General features: G+C 46.7%; 1 protein-coding gene and 1 long non-coding RNA gene across 5 annotated transcripts in view; one reads left to right on the top strand and one right to left on the bottom strand.

Annotated features, from left to right (window-relative positions):
- NRG3 (neuregulin 3) overlaps positions 1 to 25,551 on the top strand; it is an 805,324-nt gene that overhangs the window by 567,704 nt on the left and 212,069 nt on the right. For all 4 annotated transcript variants that reach the window (XM_077350812.1, XM_077350811.1, XM_077350814.1 and 1 more), the window contains exon 3: positions 16,289 to 16,362. In XM_077350812.1, coding sequence (XP_077206927.1) covers positions 16,289 to 16,362 — 74 coding nt within the window. The remainder of the gene's footprint in view (positions 1 to 16,288; positions 16,363 to 25,551) is intronic.
- Positions 3,128 to 25,264, bottom strand: LOC143843951 (uncharacterized). The gene is made up of 3 exons (XR_013233757.1): positions 25,232 to 25,264; positions 4,433 to 4,755; positions 3,128 to 3,227 (listed from the first exon to the last, which is right to left on the bottom strand). It is a non-coding gene; the product is annotated as an uncharacterized LOC143843951 (long non-coding RNA).

The raw sequence follows: 25,551 nt of genomic DNA, 5'->3' as shown, positions 1-25,551 counted from the left end.
CAATAACAGAGGGCTCTGGGGTTCAGATACAGAGTACTGGAGTGGGCATAGAGCTGCTATAGTATCCCTCAGATTCCTTGATTCCCAGTCGACTCTCCAGGTAGAGGTTGACGGAGTTCCCACCTGACGTCCTACCAACCCTGCAGGTCAGGTGGAAGATGGCTGGGGGAGGAAAGGCTGATTAGTTGCTGATGTTAGCCATTTTAGTGAATGAGTAATTTTTAGTCATTTAGTCATTTTTGTGATTTAGACATTGTATTGGGTTTCATTTGTTTCCTTGATTGTTTTCTCTTCCTGTCGTGAACCACCCCTGGACCTGTTCATGGACAGGGGTAGTATACAACAATTATTTCTTCCCTCTTAATAAAGCAGTAAGGGATGTTGGGGTGGGCTCAGTCTGGGATGGGGGGGCAACAATTGCCCCCTTGGCCCTGGACTGATGTGGAGGGCCCAATCGGAAGGTGCGAAGCACCTTCTGATTGGCCCCTCACCAGGACACACCAAAATTTCATCCAGTCAGCCCATCCAGTGGCTATCAGGAGACATGGCTGCCAGTCTGCTCCTGACCACTGGAGAGGAGGTCAACATGGCTGTCAAGGGGGATGAGAACAGAGGCTTGGACAGGCTGTGCCAGCCCTTTTTCCCCCAAGGCTGTCCTGTCATGTCCAAGTGTAAATTGCCTCAGAACCCTGACAGAGCTGGCAGGAGGCTGGAAAGTGCGCTCCCTCCCCCCTCCCTTCAGGCCTGCTTCAAAGGAGCCTCTGACAGGCCCTGACTGAGGGGAGGGAGGCATTTTTCTTCAGAGAGCAGCGCAGGGGAGCCTAAGGGCATTCCTTTTGAGGGTGGGGAACTTTCCCCTTCTGTCAAACAGTTGGCTGACAGGGAGGACACAGAAAAGCCCCTTCTCTCTTAAAATACTGCTCTGGCCAGGGATTAGACACAGCCAAGCCATGCATCTTTCTTCTTTGCAACTCACTACAGATTTGAGGCCTACTGTACAGCGTTATTCTGCAGATGAAACTGGTGCTTTTGTCTCCTGTTTCATCTGCACAACAACCCTGTGCAGTAGGCCTCTCAATTCAACAACAACCTGTGTGGGGGGCTTTAAATGTTTCTTCTCTACCACAACCCTGTCCAAAGTAGCCCTTTCTGCCTGGGGAGCTGGTCTTTATACTCTGCAGGTGATCTGGAGGTTGGCTACCCCTGGGTTGGAAATATTCCTGGAGGTTTGGAGGTGGGACTTCAAAATCATACAATGCCTCAGAGTCCAGCCTTCAAAGGAGCCATTTTTGCCTTCAGTTGGGAGGAAGTGATGCAGGTGTGTCCCTCCTGGGCTATGGCCAGCCATTACCAGCAACTGTTTGTATTCTGGGGCACAGACAGGCAGACCAGCATCAGTCCTGTGAGTCTGGAAAGTGCAAGAAGATCTAAATAAATATTTAAAGCCTGAAACTGTAAATAGTGAACAAGTAAATGTCTGGAGACACATGACTTTTTTCAACCTTGGCCTGGCAAATCAAAAACCAGTATACCAAGGTCAAGACTGCTGTGCATAGAGAGTCTTCCTCTTTGAGTTGCCAGCTTCCCTGTGAGGCTCTCTACCCCACCTCCCTCATGGGGAGTCTGCTATGGGGAGAGAAAGGGAAGACGATTGGAAAATGCTTTGAGACACCTGAGACCTGCTGGGTCACTGTGGCCCATTCTCAGTTCTCTCAGACCTCTCACAGCCCCACATACCTCACAGGTTGACTATTGTAGGGAGACAAATGGAAAAGGTGTTTGTAAACCACTTTGAGACTCTTTTGGGTAGTAAACAACAGGGTACAAAAATCCGTTCTTCTAAGGAGCAACCATGAATGAAGCATGTGGGCACATAATATTTTATCAACAATGAAAATATGGAGACAGAAGGAGCAGGGTGGACACCTGTGTACTGTGACTACCCCATGTGTATTAGGGTAGCGGGGCATTTCAGTGTCTGTGGCCTAATTCACACAAGAAGGGAAATGTTGTTGAATGCAGAACTGGGAGGAATTGGTTGCCATATAATCTCCCCGTAAGAATAGTCTCCAGTCTGATTTTCCCTTCACATATCTGAAGACACGGCTCTGGAAAGCTCATCTGTAACCACTATGCCACAATCCCCAAAGATCAGTCCTGTCCCATACTCAACGAACATTACAAACCACAGGTTCTTGACAGCCATATCTCCACACCCATGCCCTCATTTGCCACCACACCACCACAACCTCCCACACAACACACACATTCAACCCCATGCCCTTACAGACTGGACAACTCCTCCCCTTTCTCTTCCCACTGCCAAGCTCTAGCGCCCGTTGTATTCCTGGATACAGCGGGCTTTGCCCCTAGTTAATAATAAGCCTGCTGGGTGGGGCCAGCCATCCTCCCAGAAGCAAGCAAGCAAGAAAAAGATGGAACAGTATGATTGGTAGGGCCAGCCGTGGCTGAGAAACCCTGGGAGATTGCTGGCGCACAGGCATAAGCATGCACTATCAATATGCTGATATGCTTATAAAACCTACTGGCGCTGAGGGAGACATTCTCCAATCACTCTGGAGCCTCCAGCAGTTCATCATAAAGGCTATGACTATGCATGTATGTATGTATGTATGTACGTACGTACGTACGTATGTATAGCCCGCCACTCCCACGACGCTCGTGGCAGGTCACGTATCATAAAACCCCCATAAACCCCCCTAATACAATAAAACATCCTAAAAACCCAACAACCCAACCAAACCCAACCAAACCAGCGGCGGCAGTGTTGTAGCACATAGCTCATAACCCCAGGGAAGGAATAGCGATTCGCTGCTTGTTTTATAGCTATTGAGGTAACGTATTTAGGACCGAACATCATCTTAACAAGGCAGTAATCAGTGGGTTCTGGTAGTTCTGGTCAGCAACTTGAATTTCTTGGGGGTACCACGGGGTGGATAGTCTGCTGTGGGTTAGTTTCTGTCAAGTTTGGTGATAGATCTGTGGGTTCGAAGGAAGCCAGGACACTGGGAGTTCAAGCAGCTCTTTATTGTGAACCCAATCACAATCTATCCTTGGGCTACTAACAATATTTTCAAAATTTGGACAAAATAAAGTCAAGTAAAAGGTCTCTTCATTCTTTGTTGCTTTATTGTAGTGTATAATCTTACCAAAATGGTTTCTAGATCTATCCTGTTTTCAAAGGGTAATTTTCCTCAGTGGTTGTCCTAAACATAAATACTCAAAATTAATACCTTTTAACATTGAAAGAAATTATACATCCTTATCCATTGTTGTTCCTCTATATATTTATGAAACAGACTAGGGGGTGGGATATGTCCGGCTGTCCAAGTTGGAATAGGACCAATCAGAGTGCAGCCAGCTTTGCCCTGATTGGCCCTGCCCCTGCAGCTCCCGCCCTCTGTCCCTGGATTCTACCTCTTTGCTCTCAGATGCCTCAGTGCCTGGAGCCAGCAGCAGGTAAGGGGAGAGGGCCCTGGGCAAAGGGTCATGGTGGAGGGCCTCCTAACAAGGGACTCTTGGCCTGCTAAGCTGGGCCTGCTGACGAGGGCCTGCTGATTGCTCATTAAGGACTGCTAAGGAGCTGACTAGCTGACTGCTAAGGGCCCTGCTAACGAGCTGCCCAGCCCCCGCCTGCCCCACTTGATCTGGCTGTGAGCTGCCATCCAAGGCCACCTTAAGCTGCCTGGTCAGGGGCCGGGGGAGGGGACTCTTTCAAGGCCTGTTCTTATGAACGGGCTTTGAAGCTACTATATAAAAAAGCTATACTCTACCTCTCACTTGCACAATGGTAATTTGTTGTGACCCCAGCATGACGGTACAAGAGTCAAAATTGAGCCGAGAATCCCCCTGAAAACCCCCATCTTATATTCATGCATAGGCAAAAGGATCTTCCTGCCAGTGTGTGTTATTGGTCAGTTTCACTTTAAACTGACTGGACCCCGCAGTCAGAATCTAGCCACGCATTGGTTCACTTCAGTGCAGACTTACGATCCTGCCTCATATCTCGTCCGGTCCTTGGCCAGTCTATGGACACAGCATTTGGGACCACTTGCAAACCCTCCCTTAACTCAGTCACATCCAGTCTCTTTGTCATTCCCGCCACGTCCAAAGAAAAATAATATTTTCTCTTTCAGTAGACTATAGGTGTGGGGGGGTGGATGGGAAGGGAAAGAAATTTCCTATTTCCCAGTTGCGTTTTGGAACTTGGTATTTCGGTTACCTGCTTTTGATCTGTCCCCTCCCCTCCCCTCCCCCCTCTCTAAAATTAATTCTTGTAAAAGCTGGCAGGGCTTGATACAGCTGCTGCATCAGCAGTCGCACTTCACACCTAACCCTCTGTTCTTTTCTTTTCTTTCTTTAATGCCTCTCCAGAGCCTGAATATGTCTTGGGTACTTCAACATTTCATACATCTTGCGGTGGATTGGGGACTGATAAATTCTGTTCCTTCCATTTGGAGTTCGTTTTGCCTTGACAGCACGATATATTAAAACTCTCTCTAATTGTTGAAATCTTTCTCCTTTCATTCCGACCCAACGCCACCAATTACTGTACATCCTCCCAGATGATCAATGTCAGGTCTTTCTCCTAATCATTTTAATCTGCTCGGCTTTATGCATGGATAATGGCGGAGTGCAGTCTTCCAGAAAGAACATTTGCAAGAAGGAAAGAGTGCCAAAAAGACTTTGGACATGTCATTCCGGATACAAAATCCTACTGTTAACAGGACCAGCCTAAGGAAGAAAGAATAGAGAAATGTGAATAAGATGGTTCCGGATCCTAGTAGACTATTACCCAGAACGTTTAAGCCACTAACTCAATATCAACCACCACCTTAATGGAATGGTTGGGTATCCCCCTTCCCTTAGTTGATCCCAAATACCCATTTTAAGTAGAAATCAAATAATTCTGCCCTGTACATTATGATGCACTTGTAGGGGAACTGCCTTTCCCCCCAAGTGTTCCTGTGGAAGAGAAGTTTATTATTAGTTCAGCACCAGATTGAGCAAGGGGTTCAAAAGAAAAGGGTAAAATACAGTTCCTCTATAAGCACACTATTCAGTGTTAAATATAAGGCAGGGTACTTAGTTTAGAAAGTTTCAGATTCAAGTCTCCTTCAGGTGCAAAGGCCAGCAAACAGCAATGGCCTCTTCCTCCAGAGCTCAGTCTGCTTCGGGCACACAAACTCAATTCTAGAGATCAACAAAACTAGAATCCCATAGTACCTTTAAGACCCACAAAGATTTATACAAGGTGTGAGCTTTTGAATGCATGCACTCGAAAGTTCATGCCTTGAACAAATCTTTGTGGGTCTTAAAGGTGCTATTGGACTCTATTCTTGTTGTGCTACTACAGCCCGAGATGGATACCCACCTGAATCAACTCTAGAGATGGTCACCAAGCTAGCCAGATTTTCCTGCTATCACAGAAGACTAACTTCGAATTCACTGTTCTTCCTATATGTAACCCCATTGCACATGCTTTTCTGTTGAACACTTATAACTTAAGCTTTATTGTCATTAATGTATATATCCCTCCTTGTTCAGATGAGGCCATTCTGTATGCATATTGGGACCAGCTAGCAGCTTTTATGGTCCATGTGCACAGTGATCTAGGGGAGCACGAATTGTACAATTAATTACAGTACTATAAAATGATTCCTTGACATTGTCACTGAAATTAGGGAGGCAGAAGCCATGGTTCGATTCTTCACTCCCACACCTGCAGCCAGCTGGATGACCTTGGGCTCGCCACAGCGCTGATAAAACTGTTCTGACCAAGCAGTGTTATCAGGGCTCTCTCAGCCTCACCTCCCTCACAGGATGTCTGTTGTGCGGAGAGGAAAAGGAAAGCGACTGTAAGCCACTTTGAGACTCCTTCGGTTAGAGAAAAGCAGCATATAAGAACCAACTCCTCCTCCTCCTCCTCCTCCTTCTCTTCTTCTTCTTCTTCTTCTTCTTCTTCTTCTTCTTCTTCTTCTTCTTCTTCTTCTTCTTCTTCTTCTTCTTCTTCTTCCCAGACCCAGGCTGGGGAAACTCCTGGATATTTTGGGGATGGAATAGAACAGGGTCATCAGTGGAGTACAATGCCACAGAATCCACCCTCCAAAGCATCCATTTTCTCCAGAGGAACTAATCTCTGTAGTCTGGAGATGAGCTGTAATTTTAGGGGAGTCTTGCATCCCTATGGCCACAGGTTCAATCCCTGGCTACTCCAGTTAGAAGGATAGGTGATGTGAAAGACCTCTACCTGAGATCCCGGAGAGCCAATGCCAATCAAAGTAGACAATATTTACGAGTAGTGTCATGCGCTGTTTGTCATCTTCATGTGTCCATGTGTATACGGTGCTGGCTCATCTTGAGTTTTATGCCAGAGCATGGGAAAAGAGAGGTCTGGGTCCTCAAATGGGCATCATTGGGAATTGTAGGAGCTGCATAGAACAAAGGCTATGCAGCGTGGGGCAGCAACAAGGAGGAAGATCAGGAAATATCTGCCCCCACATCTGGGGTGGGGACATGGGAAGCACCCATCCGCACATCTGCTGGAAACACCAGAATGTTGATGATTCCAAGAGAGAACCAATATCACTTCTAGGTCCCCCAGAAGTGATATTTGTCCTTTTGGGAAATCTCGAGAAAGGCAATTCCTGGGTTTTCCTAGAAGAGATGCCACACTACAGTCTTGGTGGCTTTCTCCCTCCTCCATTCTCATTGCTATTCAGAGTAGTGGTGCAAAAGAAGAGCTGGGGGCAGGCGATACCCTGCCCCAGCCAGGGGGGGGTATGGCCTCTCTACCTATATGCATATAAATGCACCTGCATGGTGACCCCACCAAATGTGGTGCAGGGATATTGCAGGATTTCCAGCAAAGTAAACATGCAAACCAATGATTTGGTCACCAACTCGATATTGCTTTGCCTCCGGTGTAGCCTGTTGTTGTTGGTTTCTGTTTAATTACAGAACTGCAATTTAATCTACATTTACATTAAAACCAGTGTGTTCTCACTTTGGGAACATATGTCTTAACAACATAAGTTTGGCCAGATGCTTTCTTTTATATAAGGAAAAGCAACTCTCCTTTTTATTCTAAAGTGCTCTGGCCTGTTTCCATGCTTAGCTTTGCATCAGTGAATCAGACTATTGGTCCATCCAGTTTACTCTTGACTGCTCTGACTGGTGGCAGTTTTCTACAGTTTTAGGCAAAGCTATTTCTAGCTACTTCAGTTCCTTGAACCAGGGATACCAAGAATTGTGGAATCTTTCTAAGTGCAAAGCATTATGGCCTTTGCCTGAATTGTAGCCTGCCAATTGTTTTGTTTCCCATCAATTCCCCACATTGCTTAGAGTTACAAGTCCAGAATCATGGAGATCTAGGTCTGCACACACAGGATAACACACTTTCAATGTGCTTTGGCAGCTGGATTTTCCTGTGCAGAACAGGAAAATCTACTTCTAAGATGCATTGAAGGTGCATTATTTATTGTGTGCAGACTAGGCCCTAGTCTTAAGGATCATTATTTTATGTTTGTACACTCCATCACCCATCCGGTGGACAACATATCCATGTTCCCCCAATTTCTGTAAAATTGGTAACTCCACGTTCAGGCATTTCAGAATCAGCAGACTTCTAATGATGATAGCATCCACTCCAGTGATGTCATGTTTAATTACATGTTTCAGCGTGCATTTAAAAATGAGCCTGAAATTTTAAATGTGAACTGTGAAGAAATGTCCCCCCCCCTTTGGATTTTTAAAATGAGCCAAACTTTCACTCTTGAGTTTTAAGTTTTTCCTTCCTCCCACTCCTCTCTGGGACAGGTGTTCTCCCCTAATTACCCAGAATTCCTCAGGTGAGAATTGGAAACCCTAGAACTTTTCACTCTTTTTAAATTTTAATTTTTTTTGGGGGGGGATGCCTCCTATGTGTGCCTTTTCAAGGGCAGGGGTGACTTTTTGAGCATGATGATGTCACCATTTAGCCAAACCTGATTGGTTGCTTCATGGCAGTGTCATCCCCATCGCTGGATGCCTGGCATCACCCATGAGACTGGTCCAGGAAGGAGAAAGAAGAAGCCAGTGAGTTGGGGGGGGGGAGGGTGAATAGCACTGGGGCAGGAATGATTTGAGAACAGAATAGCAGTGGCCAAAAAAAAAATGAATACTCACACGATCAAAAATTCGGGGGAGATACTAGCACAAGTTATTGTCATGAACTCCTGGTTCCTGCCCAGATTAACACATTCTACAAGTTGTTTATTTCCCATTCCTCCCAGAACTCCTCCTGGGCTTTGGCACCTTGGCCAGGTTCAGGAGCACCACCCCTCCGTTCGGCCTCCACTTGCATTTCAAAGGCTCATCCTGCTTCCTCAGCAAGGCTGTCTTCCCCAGCTAGGCACAACAACAGGTGTCTGAACTGCTTTAACATTTGCCCATGTCAAAGTATCTTCTGATCCTATTTTCCCGTGTGAATGCCTGATTCTCACCTCAGGCAGATCTATATCCCCTGGCACAGGTATATAAGCCGTGCCACCCCTTTCTTTGGTGTCTCTGTCAAGGAATCCGGTGAGCATCTGCTGGTATAGACTCTGGATGCTGACTTTCCCCAGTCAAGATTTTCTACTTAAAGCTTCATCCCGAAGCCTGAGGCATGAGTTTGCTGGGTCTCATAAATAGTTCCGGACAGTTATGCAGGTTGTGTGTTCATTGTTCAGTCTCTTGTTCTTGGTAAGAACGTGACCCTCGTTTCTCTGCACTCCCACAGCATACCCATGACCTTACCTAAGGAAGACTATGTTCTTTTCCCTCCAACATGGTGTGTGTGCATAATTCCCCCCCCCCCAAGAAAAATAGACCCAGAGAAAAGAAAAAGAACCAAGAAATTATACACAGCAGACTTGGAACCCTGGTTTCCTCAAAGTTCGAAGTTGATCTGTTTCTCAAATATGATGCTGAACTGGGCAGAAATGCATGCTCAGCCATTTTAACAATCCAATGTTCTAAACTTGGACAGATGCTTCTTTCCCAGTTTGCTACCTAAATAGTTCTTGTGGCGGTCACCATATATCATAGAATCATAGAGTTGGAAGGGACCTCATGGGTCATCTAGTCCAACCCCCTGCACTATGCAGGACACTCACAACACTATCACTGAGTACTGTATTCAGTTTTGGGCACCCCAGTTGAAGAGGGATGTTGACAAACTGGAACGTGTCCAGAGGAGGGTAACAAAGATGGTGAGGGGTTTGGAGACCAAGACATATGAAGAAAGGTTGGGGGAGCTTGGTCTGTTTAGAGAGGAGAGGACTGAGAGGGGATCTAATAACCATCTTCAAGTATTTAAAAGGGTGTCATATGAAGGATGGCGCAGAATCGTTCTCTCTTGCCCCAGAGGGACAGACCAGAACAAATGGGATGAAATTAATTCAAAAGTAATTCCATCCGGAAGAAGTTCCTGACAGAGTGGTTTCCCGGTGAAACAGGCTTCCTCGGGAGGTGGTGGGTTCTCCATCTTTGGACATTTTTAAACAGAGGCTAGATAGCCATCTGACGGAGAGGCTATTTCTGTGAAGGCAAAGGGGTGGCAGGTTACAGTAGATGAGCGATTGGAATGTGAGTGTCCTGCATAGTGCAGAGGGTTGGACTAGATGACCCATAAGGTCCCTTCCAACTCTGTGATTCTATGATTGCGTTTTTCTATGTATTTCATGTTGTTCCCACCCACTTTTTTAGAAATGCACCAAATATGATAAAAAAGTTTCATATATTTCCTCATATTTCCAACATCTACAGTCATAATTTGTATCCGTTTTCTCAATTCCCTTGGGTGTGATATACCATCTAAAAAAATTTCCCCATCACTTTTTAACTGGCAAGTGATTGTGGTGGGTTCTTCAGGCCAAACACATTGGTACTAGGAGTTATCGACGTGTTTGACATTTACAGAGGCATTTTTAAAAAAGATACTGCAACATGGAAACAATTTCCATTTAGTCTCCCTGGTGTGCAGTGTGTCACCAAACCCCTGCAATTTCCAGCCAGACAACCCAAATAATTACCTGATCTGAAAATTTTAAACCGTATATTTATACAGCGTAATAATGTAAGCTGGGTGGAGTATCGGAACACTCATTCAGCGGAAGTGTGAAATTTCTCAGCCAAATCACTCAGGATCAGAGCTGTAATCTTTGATGAGCCCACCCACAGTTAAACAGAATGTCATGCTGCATGTTCAATATGAGTCAGAGCCCTCAAACATTTGCAGTCACTGCTATTTTTGGGTCCCCTTTCCCTTTTCATACTCACTCCAACATTTCAGGTGATGCAAGGACAGTTTTTAAGGCACAAGGAAGAGGAACTAGAGATCCTAGCTAGGGTGATGTGTCTCCAGGCGTACCTCAGACAACTCCCAGAATATCTTCCCAATGACAAAGACTGGAGAAAGCAGCTGCTTTGGAAGGTGGTCTCCCTGTCCTCCTCATGCTCCACCCAAAAATCTCCAGGAATTCCCTAGGATTGGCAACCCTAAGCCTAGCAGAAGGACACAGGAGGCAGATCACAGCCTGATCATAATAGCTTCCCGGTGGAGGCTAATGTTGACTTGCTCTCTATGGAATAATTTGAGCCAAGATTGAAATGGATTTAGGCTAGTGTCTTGCAACTGATTAGCTGACCAGACTTTCCACTAGGTGTCATGTACTCAAAGCTGGAATACATGCCTCGAGTCCAGGGGGACCAGTAAAAGGGCCTGTGATCTCCCATCCCCCCTTTCCCCACCCTTCGTTCTTCCCACTCTCTGAAGCTGTTCCTCTTATTTATCGTGCGTGGCACTGTTTGGTGTTGTAAGGAATGTAAAATGATCTTGCTTGGCTCTTTGCGGCTGGGTGCTGAGACCTTTGAAGTTTGGTTTCACTTTGTAGTCCGATAACTCTACCCTGGGAACCCAGGTTGGTGAGCAAACCTCATGGAAAGAGTGTATGTGTGTGTGTGTGTGGGGAGGGGGGGCACAAGGATATAACTGTTCCTGAAAAACTCCATCAGGCATCTTCAACAATGTATGTTCTGTGATGGCAACTTCCTGTAGATGTTCCACAAAGACACCCAATAAAGCTACATTTACTCATATCTATGAAGAGCCTTGAGTCTGCTTTGGTGTCTTCACGGGCACATGTCCCAGAGTCATGACAGTAGGATTGTACCTCAGCCTGCCCATGCTGCTGACACTAGCTTGGTTCCTTGGTTTGACCAAAATGTCTTTCAAACAAAGACTGTGCTGCCAGTGGGTGATTTCAGGCTAAGGAGGCGTGGCCTGTGGCAGCATTCCGAGGAGATTAGGGGCAGGGCAAGGGTTAGAAATAACATTTGTACAAGTACAGTGGAGTTTTAGGGCCAGCCAGAGTGTTGTCCAATGTGCTGTAGTGGTGGCCTCTAATCTGGAAAGAACCCTCCTCCAAGAATTCATTAGTCTCTACTAGCAAGATCAATGTCCACCTGCTATCAACACTGAAAGTGCTTGAAGACAGAGCCTGCAACAGTGGTGATGACTGTTTGTCTCTCCTGCTGACCCAGTCCAAGTCACTGCTTAGAGAGGACCTAATTTGACCCTAAGGTGTGTTTTCCTGTTAAAGACTTGCTTTCAATTCTTAACGTTTCTGGAGTGTTATTTGATATCACTGATTGGGGTGGACGCTTCAGTTTAGATTAGCTGAAAATTGGGTACCTTTCAGCTGTATCCTTCACAGATGCTCAAATTGATTTGGCTGATTCAGCATTGAAAAGGACCCTCCCATATAGCTTACAAACAGCTGTTTGTTGGGGTCTTCCTGGTCAGGGCAAAGAGCTGCAAAGCAGCTGATCTTGACAGGTCAGCTGTTTGGAGGTTATTTATATGTCCCCCCCTTCCGCCCAGAGCCCTCCCAAGGAGCAGAGTATGTAAGGTGGAATCTGTGCCAATATACCCTGCTGAAATCCCTTCATCCCCTCTCGGGTCAACTCCCCCCCCCCCAAAAAAAAAATTCCAGGTATTTCTCAACCCAGAGTTGGAGGGCCTGTTCACAATTGCTTCCTAATTTTTACATATTACTCTGGGAAATGAAAGCATCTTTTGGGATCTCAGTCCAACAGCCAAAGTTTAGTTCCCATGTGCATTTGCGTCATGATCTCCTTTAATGCCATTACCTAAGTTCATATGCCCTGGCTCCATTGTGTGTTCACGTAATGCAAAAATTCTGTTGTCATGGGTCTTTGATAGGTCTCCCCCAAACAGGAGTCACCTATGTTACAACACAGCCATCCAGTGACATAAAATATATAAACTGGCATATTGATAGTATCTGATGTATTTCTATTTTTTAATCACTTTTTATATATCATGGTCATTTCTGACCAATGGTGTAGATTCTTCACGAACAGACCTTTGTTTGTTTTGAATCATGTAAGATAGGCCTGATGTGTCCAGATGGTCATAATGGAGGGGGAGGGGATCATCTGTGGGTGGGCAGGTAGTTATGAGTTTCCTGCATTCAACTGCGGTTTGGACTAGGTGACACTGGAGGTCCCGTCCAACTCTATGATTACAGCTAGAGTGGTGAGTTAAGAAATACCTGGAGATTTTGGGGATGGAGCCTGAAGAAAGCAGGGTTTGGAAGGGGCGAAACCTCTGTTTGGTATAATGTTACAGATTTTACCCTTCCAAGCATCCATTTTCTTCTGGAAAAGTGATCTCCACATTACAGAGATCAGGAGAATATGCATGCAGGTCAAAATTGTTAAACTATACATTCATTTTAAAAAGCACATGGTTAAGCAGAGCTTCTGTCTGAACTATTCAAAAACTCTAATAGCATAATCTGCTAGTAGATAAAAATTGTTGGTTAATCTCCCAACTAATAATCTGTACACCGCCCGTGGCGCCCGCGGGCGCCACGGACTAAATAAAAGAGTAAGGGGTTCTGGGGCGGGATGTGTCCGGGATGAGGAAGGGTCCGGATTGGACCCTTCCTCATAAAAGACAACCGGAGGGACCAATCGGCAGGCGCGAAGCGCCTGCCGATTGGTCCCTCTGATTCCCAGCCCCAGCAACTGCGAGCCGCGCGCAGCGCGGCTCGCAGTTGCTCCCGGCCTGATGCGGCGAGAGGCGCAAAGCGCCTCTCGCCGTGTCAGACCGGCCCCCGAGGGAGCCCCTGGCAGTCGCGCAGAGCGGCAGGGGAAAAAAAGAAAAAAAAACCGAGCTGCCTTTCCCCCCTTCAAGCCAGCGAGCCGGCGAGAAGCGGCAGGGAAAAAAACACACACACACGGAGCACCCTTTCCCCCCTTCAAGCCAGCGAGCCGGCGAGAAGCGGCAGGGAAAAAAAGAAAAAAAAACCGAGCTGCCTTTCCCCCCTTCAAGCCAGCGAGCCGGCGAGAAGCGGCAGGGAAAAAAAGAAAAAAAAACCGAGCTGCCTTTCCCCCCTTCAAGCCAGCGAGCCGGCGAGAAGCGGCAGGGAAAAAAAGAAAAAAAAACCGAGCTGCCTTTCCCCCCTTCAAGCCAGCGAGCCGGCGAGAAGCGGCAGGGAAAAAAAGAAAAAAAAACCGAGCTGCCTTTCCCCCCTTCAAGCCAGCGAGCCGGCGAGAAGCGGCAGGGAAAAAAAGAAAAAAAAACCGAGCTGCCTTTCCCCCCTTCAAGCCAGCGAGCCGGCGAGAAGCGGCAGGGAAAAAAAGAAAAAAAAACCGAGCTGCCTTTCCCCCCTTCAAGCCAGCGAGCCGGCGAGAAGCGGCAGGGAAAAAAACACACACACACGGAGCACCCTTTCCCCCCTTCAAGCCAGCGAGAAGCGGCAGGGAAAAAAACACACACACACGGAGCACCCTTTCCCCCCTTCAAGCCAGCGCGCAGGCGAGAAGCGGAAGGGGAAAAAAAAAACACACACGGAGCTGCCTTTCCCCCCTTTAAGCCGGCGCGCCAGTGAGAAGCAGCAGGGGGGAAAAAAACACACGGAGCAGCCTTTCGCCCCTTCAAGCCGGCGCGCCGGCGAGAAGCAGCAGGAAACAAAAAAAACCCCCAGGAGCAGCCTCTCGCCGCTTCAAGCCCCCGCCCTAGGAGCCCCGGCAGCCGCACACAGCGCGGCTGCTGGGAGCTCCCTGCCCTCATGGCCCCAGAACACAATGGAGCCGCCGGGAAAGCCGCAGAAGAACAAAAAAACGCGGAGGAGCCACCACAGCCCAGCGCACCACGCCTGGGACTCCCCGGAAAACCCACGAGACGCCGAGGAGCCGCCGCCCGCCTCCTCTTTCAGGTAGCCTGTCCCTCGCTCTGTCCCTCGCCTGCCCCTCGCTCTGGTCCCCGCCTGCTAGCGCCCATTGCATTTCAAAGTGCAATGGGCTTTTTTTACTAGTTTCCTTATAATCCCCCAAGAATGTTACAGTCCTCATCTCAGAATCTGCTCAGGGTTCACGACCCAAGAGAGGTGAAACTAGCCCTGGCCCCAACCTGGTAGACTGAGCTCTCGATGAGAGAGCAGGGCTCTGTGGGACCTCAATCAGTGCTGCAGAGCATGCAAGGTGGAGCTGTTCCACTGGGCCTATGGTCACAACCCAGAATAACATCCACCGAGCAGCTGGCCCTGGCCTCACTGCCTGGAGTTGAAGGAGGAAGCCAGTTTGGTGTAGTGGTTAGGAGTGCGGACTTCTAATCTGGTGAGCCAGGTTTGATTCTGCACTCCCCCACATACAGCCAGCTGGGTGACCTTGGGCTCGCCAGGGCACTGATAAAACTGTTCTGACCGGGCAGCGATATCAGCGCTCTCTCAGCCTCACCCACCCCACAGGGTGTCTGTTGTGGGGAGAAGAATGGGAAGGCGACTGTAAGCCCCTTTGCGACTATTTTGGGTAGAGAAAAGTGGCAGATAAGAACCAACTCTTCTTCAGTGAAATCAGGGCTCTCTCAGCCTCACCCACCTCACAGGGTGTCTGTTGTGGGGAGAGGAAAAGGGAAGGCAACTGTAAACTGCTTTGAGACTCCTTCGGGTAGAGAAAAGCTAGTGTGACCGGATCTAACGCTTTTGGCGGGACCGCCCCGACTTTGGGTCATCCGCTCCGTGTCCCTCAACATTCTCATAATGTCCCAATTTTTAAAAATAAATATTTTTAATTTTTTTGTACACTGTGCACTGTGCGGGACCGGGGGGGGGGAGAAAGGTGCCTCCTTTCCCATCATGCCTCGCAGCAGTGTCGCAGGAATGAGGTAAAAGGGGGTGGGGTGGGGGCAGCGAGCACGAGTTGGCGAAGAAGAAGGAGAAGAAGGAGGCAGTACACGGGGAACTCATTGTTGAGGGGGAAGGGGGCAGGGAAGTGCCCGCTGACACTGCCGAACTCACCAGGTAGGGGGTGGGAGAGTGCCCACTGCCACCACCGGTGCCAAACTCGTGAGGGAGTGCCCACCACCACCAAACTCACTGGGGAAGGGGTGGGGGTGGGGGGAGTGCATGCTGCCACTGCCACCACCACCACCAAACTCGCGGGGGAGTGCCTGCCGCCACCGATCTCATTGGGGAGGACGGTGGCATATCCCGCCTTTTGGTGGGGAAATTCTGATCACGTTAAGAAAAGCAGCATATAAGAACCAACTCTTCTTCTTCTTCTTCTTCTTCTTCTTCTTCTTCTTCTTCTTCTTCTTCTTCTTCTTCTTCTTCTTCTTCTTCTTCTTCTTCTTCTTCTTCTTGAGTTCAGTTCCCTCCTAGAGAACATCCCTATCCAGATATTCTTAGAGGCTGATTGTGTTAGATTGTTTTAATGTTTTTAAACTGCATGTTCATTTTATGGATGTTACCCACCCTGAGCACCTGGAAGGGCAGAATACAAATAAGTAGTTGTGGTTGTTGTGGTTGGTGTTAATCATCACAGGCCATTTTAACTGGAAGGCCAATTTTCTTTGGGTTGCTTTGATTCTCAAATTGATAGGGGTAAATATTAAATATGTCCTTGCCTTCTACCAATGATGCAAGGTTCTGTTTATTACATTATCATGCATTTTTAAACTTGTCTTGCAGTTCCTTTAATATTTCTAAAATCCTCACTATGGAGATTTTTACTGCATGCAAATGTACTAGAGCAAATCTCCTAAAATGTAGAAGAGTTGGAGGAGTGCTTGAAAGTTTGCCGGTCACTGATGCTTTGGATAGCTAAAAGTATGTCAGCTCCACATAATGAGCAACAATTCTGGTTGATGGATACCTTGCGCTCATCCTGTTTCTACCACATGCACATGTTCTGTTCTCTCTTCCCTTCTCCCCAGGTGCAAAGAGGGCTACCAAGGCGTCCGCTGTGACCAATTTTTGCCGAAAACCGACTCGATCTTGTCAGACCCAAGTATGTCAATTTCTTTCTTTCAAAAATTCCTTTATCAAATGCCGGAGTCAACCTTTGCCATGAGATATGACCCTTGTGCTCCTTGTCAAGATTCATGACTCATTTCAGGAGTATTTTGTGGAATCAAGTCACGGAGGCCTCCTTCGTCTCATTTTGTTTTCTAGGGAAGAGTTGGGGTTATAAAGAAGAAAGGGTTTTACGTGGTTCTATAAGCTCTTGAAGGCTGAAGTTCCAACAGAGAATGAATATTTGGTTTCTTTTCCCACCAAACATGGTCCTTTTAATCAAGATTAGCAAAATGATGACTGTTCTGCTCGGAGTATATAGGGTTGTCAGGTACTGCGGGGAAACTGAGGGCTGGGGAGAGTTCATGGCAGTGAGGATGTCTAGGCCAGAAATTTGGCAATATCGCCAGTAAAATGCAAAATGAAGCTGACCACTAGTGTGCTCTGGTAGGAAGATCTATTGTGCTGCATTTCATAAAAGTTGGGGTTGTGGGTGGGTTTCCCAGTTCCGTTTTAGTTCTCTTGCTTCTCTTGTCCCATCATGCTGGGCTCACAGTAAGGAGCTGAAATGAACTCCCACTGTCCTGGTCCCTGAACCTACGGATCAAACATCTGTCATATAATTTGTTCTGTGGTCAGTTTTCCTCTTCCTTTTATGTCATTAAACAATCTTATTGAAAGCCAATTGACCCCCTGGTTCTTGTTTATTATTTTTACTTTCACAATCCAGGGGGCTGTTTCCCTCAGAAAAAAGTTTACTACTTGATTCTCCCTCTTGACAGTATGTTTGTTACTTTAGCTGCTAGGTTGTGTGGTGTTTGTAAAGGCCATTTGATAGGCTTCTCAGCCTCCTGGAGGGGCCTGGCCATCTCCTGGGATTAATGCTGATCTTCAGATTATAGATGTCAGTTGCTCTGGAACTAATGTTTCCTATGGAGGGTGGGCTCTATGACATTCTACCCTGCTGAAGTCCCACCCTTCCCTAAAGCCCACCCTCCTGAGGCTCTATCCCCAATGCTCCAGGAATTTCCCAATCCAAAATTGGGAACCCTGTCATTAGGATTATTGTGTCCAAAGCCAACCTGTTGCTCTGCCTGAGTCTGCATCTGTTGACTCTCCTGGTAACCTGTTGTATTAGATCTAGTTTCTTCCTCACCAACACATAACACTCTTTTTAGATTGCAGCCCTACAGTGGCCTACAGTAGATGGCAGGCTTTCTCAAGTAGGGGTTTCTTGACAGCCCTGGAAGGGTTTCCAAAATGAGTGGGAGTAATGAATTGTTCACATTTTTTTTTAATTTCTTAAATATTTATTGGGTGATTGACCCTATGTGGTCATGTTGACCCACCTACCCCTTCCCAAAATGACTAATGATGGGCTGGAGGGGTTGGGAAGGGGAGGGGCCCCAGGTAGGCATGTACTCTGCTCTGCTTCCCAACCACATTCTGCATGATTGTGCCACTTTTAGGGTTTTTCAAAGCCCGGAGAATGTTTCAGGGGTTTCTCAATGGTAAAAAAGTTGATAAAAGCTGGTATATGGGACTGCCTTTTTATTCAATTAGGGGCAGGCACTAGTATGAAAGTGAAGATTATTGTGACCTGTCAAGTGCTGGAAGAACTCACAACGTACTTCTGTAATAAGAAAGCTTTATTGAGAAGTTACTTCAGACACCATAACTAACGAAGTCAAATCTGCCCAAAGATACAATTGCCAACCCTTTTCAAGAGAATTCTCCCGCCCAAAACTTGAAGATTCCCAAGGGAGAGGGGAAGAGCACCAGGTGCAATAAACCAGGGAGTGTTACTTCTCGCACGTCCTTGGACCGCCCGGCGCCCACTGACAAGATAACTGTTTTGGTTACAAAGAGCAGGCCTTGCTGGCCGGTTCAAAACACAAATAGTTAACAGCAAATCATAACAGCAAAGGACAGCAGACAACTTTCGATTTCAGGCAGACAGCTAAATATAATGGGTCGAGGTTGAACAGAGACCCAAAAGTGAAAGGTAAAACTAAGGCCAAGAAAACATGGAGAGACTTAGGCTAATATAAAACTTCATGGCAGAGAGCAGGCACTGATCCTGACATGACCACTGCTTTCTTTCCATATACAGCCACATAGATCATAAAAGCCCAGACCTGAATAGCCCAGGGTAGCCTGATGTCATCAGATACTGGAATATCAGCTGAGTTCAGTCCTGGTTAGTACTTGGATGGGAAACTGCTAGATAAGCCCAATGGCAAGTCACCTCTGTTGGTCTTCCTACCATGAAAACCCTACAGAATGGGTGGCCCAATGGTGACTTTTTCCAGATTTCCATGGACTACAAATATCATGAGCCCCTGCCTGCATGGCCAACTGGCAGGAGCTCCTGGTAACTGTAGTCCATGGACATCTGGGGAGCCACCGTTGGCCCACACACACAGGGTTGCCATAAGTCAGCTGTGACTTGATGGCACTTTATAGATATTAACATAGCAGACAGGCATGTCAGCCACTTTGGCTTGAATCCAGTGACCTGCCTATGACTGGCACTGACATTGAACAATCTTTCCTGTGCTCCCCTTCCTCAAGCAATTATTTTCTCCCAAGTCATATGTGGTCTGAGAGCCATGTGTGTCAGGAGGCTTCCAATCACCCTGTTTGGTGTATTGCATCAGTGCAGCTTTGCTGGCAAAAGAGGGCAGAAATAATGATTTCCCTCTCTGACACACCGAAGCCTCCTGACCCATATGTCTATGCAAGTCTTGTGATTCCCAGGTATAAGCCCCTCTGGTGTTAGGAGGGACTGCTGAGGGGACAAGCATGTTGGAAAGATCTGCAATCTTTGTGTTGATGGATTGCTGAATCCAATATGTTGAAATTAAGGATGTCCCTGTGTCCCTAAGCCCATCAGAGACCTACCAAGGTCTTGCTGCCTGCCTGGGGTTTGACCACTTGCAAGTGATGGGGAATAGGGCTGCCAGCTCCATGTTGGGGAACTCCTGGAGATTTAATGTCATAGAATTCACCCTCCAAACATCCACACATTTTCCAAGGTGACCCCTTCTATAGTTTGGAGATGAGTGTAATTCTGGGGGATGCCCAGGTCCCACCTACAGGCTGACATCACCAACAACTGCAGAGGGGCTGATGAGTGCTTGTCAGGACACTGTCAGGAGCTAGTGGGCTGTAAGTGGGTTTGCAAGTCATGAGCTAGGCAAGTGCACTGGCTCAGGCTGCAGTCTGGAAGTGTCAGGTTACAGCAGGAGTAGCTAGCTGATCAGAGCAGAGCAGATCAGATGGAAAGAGAGAGCCAGAGACATCAAATTAAAAAGCCAGGAGATCAAAGTAGTCAGGCAGGGACAGTCAGATTCAGATTTTCAGATTCAGATTCAGAAAACCTTCATTGGCATAAAATTTGATGTGCATAGACAACAAAAGATAAAATTTCTAGACAGGGGTAATCTAATAATCAAAGCCCAACTGATCTAGTCCACGGGCAGAAGTTCCAGGAATCAGACGAGGTCAGTGACAGCAAGCACTATGCACAATGACATCTATGTCTATGTGCCATCCCAGCAGACCTTCATGCAGATGTTTGCTCTCATCCTGAGAAGACTCACCGATCTCAAACAGGCAGTGACAGGCCAATAACCACAAGCTGCTCCTTTTAGCCTTCAGGTAAGATGCTGCCTGCGTTGTTCTGCAGGTGTCTCTGGTGAGCTGACAATCTGAGGTTCTTCAGTTGGTCCCAGACTGGGAGGCCATGCTGGCTGAGGTGCTCCTGTACCACTTCCAGCTGAAAGTCTTGAGCATCTTACCCTCCTGTCTCACCCTGCTTGGGCCAAGCTCTCATTGGTCAGCTCTTCCTCCAAGGAGTTCCCACTGGGCTGAGGTTGACCCACAACAAAACTAGAGGTCAGACCACCAGGGCCTATAAACCTAGGATCATCTCAACAGGAAAATAGTGTTCTCTGCCACTGCAGTATTGGCCTCCAGTTTTTGCATAGTAATATGGCTTCCCTTCAGGCTGTGAATGCTCCATGCAGAAAGAGTCATTGCTCAGGTTAAACACCCTTTAAACAAGACACCGGGTAAGTGCTTTTCTCGTCTCTTCTAAATCTGCCTCTAGCCATTGCCATCTGTGCCTATTGAGTTACACCAGCACTGAAGTTTTTCGTGAGCTGTCCATCTCATTCCATTTGACTTAAGCACGGCTCTCGGTGCCGATGTAATGACAGCGTCTCCAATATTTGGTTTTGCTTCTTGGGAGAAATGGATGATGTGTTGTCTACAGATGATCATGTAATTTGGGCATTTGTTCGGTTGCTTGTTTTAAGTGTCTGTTGAAATCTCATTGCCAGACCCTGTGGTCGTAAAAGGTAATTTAATTTTGTACATTATGCGTTTGTTTTGGGCAAGCAAAGGCTCTGTGTTGTAACTGTTGTTCTGAAAGTCTTGCTGTAGCAGAACTCACGTTGTTTGGGGGATTGCAGCATGACTATAATCTAAGACAGCGTTTCTCAACCTTTTGACCGTGGAGTAGCCCCTGAAGTAGTCGTAAGTCTTTGAGTAACTCTGAAAGTGATGCCAGCTGACCATGCTTCCTTGCCATGCCTCTGGAAGCCACATAGTTAGTGTGCATGGCATCACTAATAAAATAAACTGCTTGTTAAATAAGAAGTTGTTTTCATTTTTGTCTGTGCAATACTTTGCCTGAGCAAAACAAGGAAGCATTCATCTCAGCGGTCAAAAAGCCCAAGTTGTGGTCAGGGGAAACTGTGTGACTGGGAAATCACTGCTAACTTTGGGAGATCGCCAGACACCACCTGGAAGTTGGTAGACCTAGTAAAACCCAATAATATATTTTCCCCAGGGTTGGAAAGGCTGCCAGAGCAAGGGGAAACCTGGAAAGAAAGGAATCCTTCAGGTTGTGCACAGTTCTTGGACTATTAAGCATACACTACTTTCCTCTACCGTCAATTTGCTGACCCTTGTTAAAAATGTTTTTAAACATTTATGCATGTGCTCTGATTCTGAGTTGTTGTTTTTATATTTATTTTAACTTCTATACCACTGCTCTTAGAGACTTGTGGCGGTTTACAATAAAAGAATAAAACAACCCAACCTGTAAAATCCCCAACACATTAAAAGATGGCTATCCAACAGAGTTAACTCCTTACCTCCCCTCCCCTGTCCAGCTGCAGTCAGGAGCTCATTCATTAGGAGTGATTATGCATTCCAAGCCCTTCTGACTGTATCTGTGTGAGGTAGAACTTCCTCCATTGTGCTGCAAAGTCACCTGGCCACCTCTCTGGCATATGCTGCTGGCCGGGCCTTGTAGGAATTGTAGTTCATGGACATGGAGACTTTTCTGTGGAGATACACAGGCTTCTGAATGCCGAATCTACCACCTTTCCACCTATGAGGTATGTTCCTCCTAGAGAGTGGGCAGGATGGACCACAGCAGACCACAGGCTTCCATGCAAACTTAACCGCCCCCCCCCCATGCCATTCCTTCTCCCATTAAGTTTTTTTTTTTTTTAATCACTGACGAACCCAAAGTGGGAGCCTCTTCCTATAGCAGGAGCAGCTCTGCTTCCTCATTCTCCTGCAACCAGGAACTGGCATTTCAGACCCTTCAGTTTTCCAGCTTGATAAACTTTTAAACAAGCTCCCCTCCCATGGTCACTGATCAGAGGTAGAGCTTTGTCATCTCAGAAGGCTGTGGAGGAAATGCCATGCATACCACAGAGTAATTTCTACTAATTAACATAGCAATAAAGTTGGCTTGGATGCCAGGGCAAATGGCATGGTCACATGATCACTGACAAAGTTAGAGTATTAACAGCAGGTGTTCAAGCTCCCATTGATAGGTGAGGGACTGCAAGCGGAAAAAAGGAGGAGACCAAAAACACGCTAACATTCATGCATCAATAAAAAGCTGCCATCATTGCCATCACACAAGAAAAGTCGCCATAAAACTAGTTTCGGAAGCCTTGCAGAAAAAACTGTGGGCAGTTTTTACAATGCAAAAATGAAACTAGTATGATGGTTTTTGTGTTGTGAAATCAGTGCCACATTAAGAATTAAAAAATAAGATGTAATTACTGGCAGTCTTTTTATGAGTTTTCTATACTGCATAATGCACCCTTGTACTGGATCCAGGCGTAGTAGCGCTTGGCTAGGGATGCTAGCCTTCAGCCACCATAGAGAAGCCAGTTTGGTGTAGCAGTTATAGTTTCAGACTAGGACAGGGATGGCCACATTGTGGCTCTCCAGAAATCCCCAGAGTAAAATTACCATTATTGTGGCCTATAGACTTCTGGAGAACCAGAGTTTAGTCACCCCAGCCTGAGACCTAGGAGGCCCAGGGAGGAATCTCTCCTCTGACTAGGCAACTCATTTTGGCCAGCCATATGCTAATTTACTTGACAGGATAAGCAGAGGAGAGGGGAACAAGGGAGAACACTCTGATTGCAGGAAATGGCTTATAGGTGAAATAAATCTATAATATATAGTTGAAGATGTGGGGGCACATAAAATACAGGTTGGTGGGTGGCTGGGGAGATGAGAAAGAAGCAGGGAAAGGGGAGAGGATTTGGGAGTTGCCAGGAGAAGGGAGAAAGGAAACGGCATAGGAGGAGATAAACTGAACCCTCCAGCCCTCCTACAAATCTCTTGTGTCCCCACTTGCACACTATCTAAAATGAAGGAATCCAATGAACTCGCTCAATTTGTTATTTCTCATCCCAGTGAAAGATGCAATCTGCATTTCTGAACTTGGGCCTCAATTCCCAAGAACTCACAATGCTGTTCATTTTGGCCCGTGCTCTCCTTCCACCTCCTTCCTTAAAGCTTACCTCTAGGCAGCACAGTTGTAAATTTGAAGGCAATTGATTGCAAAGCTCCGGAGGCCTATTACTAATTTGAAATAGCACTCATTTTTTGCAAACTTTCCTTTCAAACGAGTGTGCTGGGAAATTGATCACCCCCTTCCCCAGGAACGACATTCTCTTTATTTATTGATTTGGAATTTTCCCCAGGCCTGCATTTCCCTAGCCTAGATGAGACTCAAGGCAGATAACGTAACAGAAATGACAATAATACAATATTTATGGTAGTCCCAGCCAGTTATCTCAGCCACACACAAACAAATTACAGAAAACAATAACTCGGGATGCCAATCCTCAGGTGGGACCTGGGAATTCTCCAGAATTATAGCTCATCTCCAGGTGACAGAGATCAACCTCCCCTAGAGCAGGGGTAGTCAAACTGCGGCTCTCCAAATGTCCGTGGACTACAATTCCCATGAGCTCCTGCCACAGTTTGACTACCCCTGCCCTAGAGAAAATGGCTGCATTGGAAGGTGGACTCTAGAGCACTATACTGCACTGAGACCCTCCCTACACCGAATCTTGCCCATTCCTGGTTCCACCGTCAAATTTCTCAGATTTTTTTTTAACCATTGAGAAGCCCCAGAAGAGGGTGCCTGGGAGCAAACTTGTGAATAGCGGCCATCAGGAGGGATTGCCAGTCCTCAATTTAGGCTACCAATCAGTCTCTGGAAGGCATCGGTTCCCACAGATTATTCAGGATTCAGAGTCCTTCAGGCTCCATAATTCTCCATGGGCAGGCTAAAATGCAGCCATTGTCCAAACAGGGAAGAGGTGGTACCCTCACAACCAGGCCTTCAGGGCATGGTGATCTGACCATGGGATGACATTAGTAAAGGTAAAGGTATCCCCTGTGCAAGCACTGAGTCATGCCTGACCTTTGGGGTGACGCCCTCTAGCGTTTTCATGGCAGACTCAATACGGGGTGGTTTGCCAGTGCCTTCCCCAGTCATTACTGTTTATCCCCCAGAAAGCTGGGTACTCATTTTACCAACCTCGGAACGATGGAAGGCTGAGTCAACCTTGAGCCGGAGGCTGGGATTGAACTCCCAGCCTCATGGGCAAAGCTTTCAGACGGCTGCCTTACCTCTCTGCGCCACAAGAGGCTCAGGGATGACATTAGTCGCCAACAGATACACATCTACCCCAGCAACAAAGATCACATCAAGGGTATGGCCAGCCTGATGGGTGGGACCAGCAACAAACTGTGAGTCCAGGATGGCTGTGATCTGCAGCTACTTATTTGTCTTTTTTTAAAAAAAGGTGGGAAGGGGGGCCTAGGTGGTATTTACTCAGCCATGGTTCCCACCCCCTTCAGGCCCATCATTGGCCATTTTGACAGGAGGGGCTGGGTCAAAATGACCATATATGGACATATCACCTGATAAATGCTTAATAAATTTAAAAATCTATACAAAATTAATTAACTCCTACCCATTCAGGAAACCTGTCCAGGACTGTTAAGAAATCCTAGGGTTTCATGAAACCCTGTTTGAGAAAGCCTGGAGTAAATGGAAGCTAACTTCCCTTGGTCACATCATGAGAAGACAAGACTCACTGGAAAAGACATCATGTGCTAGGAAAAGTGGAAGGTAGCAGAAAACGAGGAAGATCCAACGTGAGTTGGATTGACTCAGTCAAGGAAAATGTGGCTTTCAAGTTTGCAAAACCTGAGCAAGGTTACCAAGAGGTCATTAATTCACATCAATTGGAAGTGATTGACAGCATATAACATATTCACAAGTGTTCTGGGGGAATGAGTTTCTTTCACTTGTGGCGGCAACAGACCTTGGAGCAAATGTATACATGGAATCTTATAGCGAGTCCGTCTCTAACAAGAAATGTATTTTCACCTTCAGCAATCGTTTTGATGTTTAACCCTTTCAATGGATAGTTTGCTTCTGGTCCAGTCACCCCCCTTGCATCTCTGACATTCTGTCAGGCCAGTTTCCCAGCTGTTCCTGCCCCTAAACTGAAGTGACTCACCGGTTTCTATTCCTCACAGCAATCAGAGATTTGTTTTGACCGCTCCTTGCTAAGGGGCGTGTCTTTAGTCATTCAAATTTACCCTCTGTGACATCATCACACAATGTAACCAACTTCACTGTGTAGCATTATGACATCATCCTAGCCGCTGGGTGAATTATGCGGGGATAACACCTGTTTCTTACCCAGAAGGGAAGACAAGCATGTGGCAGTGGTAGAAATGTGGAGTATGGTAATAGTAGCAATGCCAGAAAAGAGCTGAAAGAAAGTTGATGAAAATAACATTTAGGTAAGAAAGTAACATAGTCACACATGTGAAG

Source organism: Paroedura picta, chromosome 8 (genome assembly GCF_049243985.1).
Source record: "Paroedura picta isolate Pp20150507F chromosome 8, Ppicta_v3.0, whole genome shotgun sequence".
NCBI classification, from domain to species: Eukaryota; Metazoa; Chordata; class Lepidosauria; order Squamata; family Gekkonidae; genus Paroedura; species Paroedura picta.
Note: the sequence above shows the minus strand (reverse complement) of the source record. Positions and strands in the feature narration are given on the sequence as shown.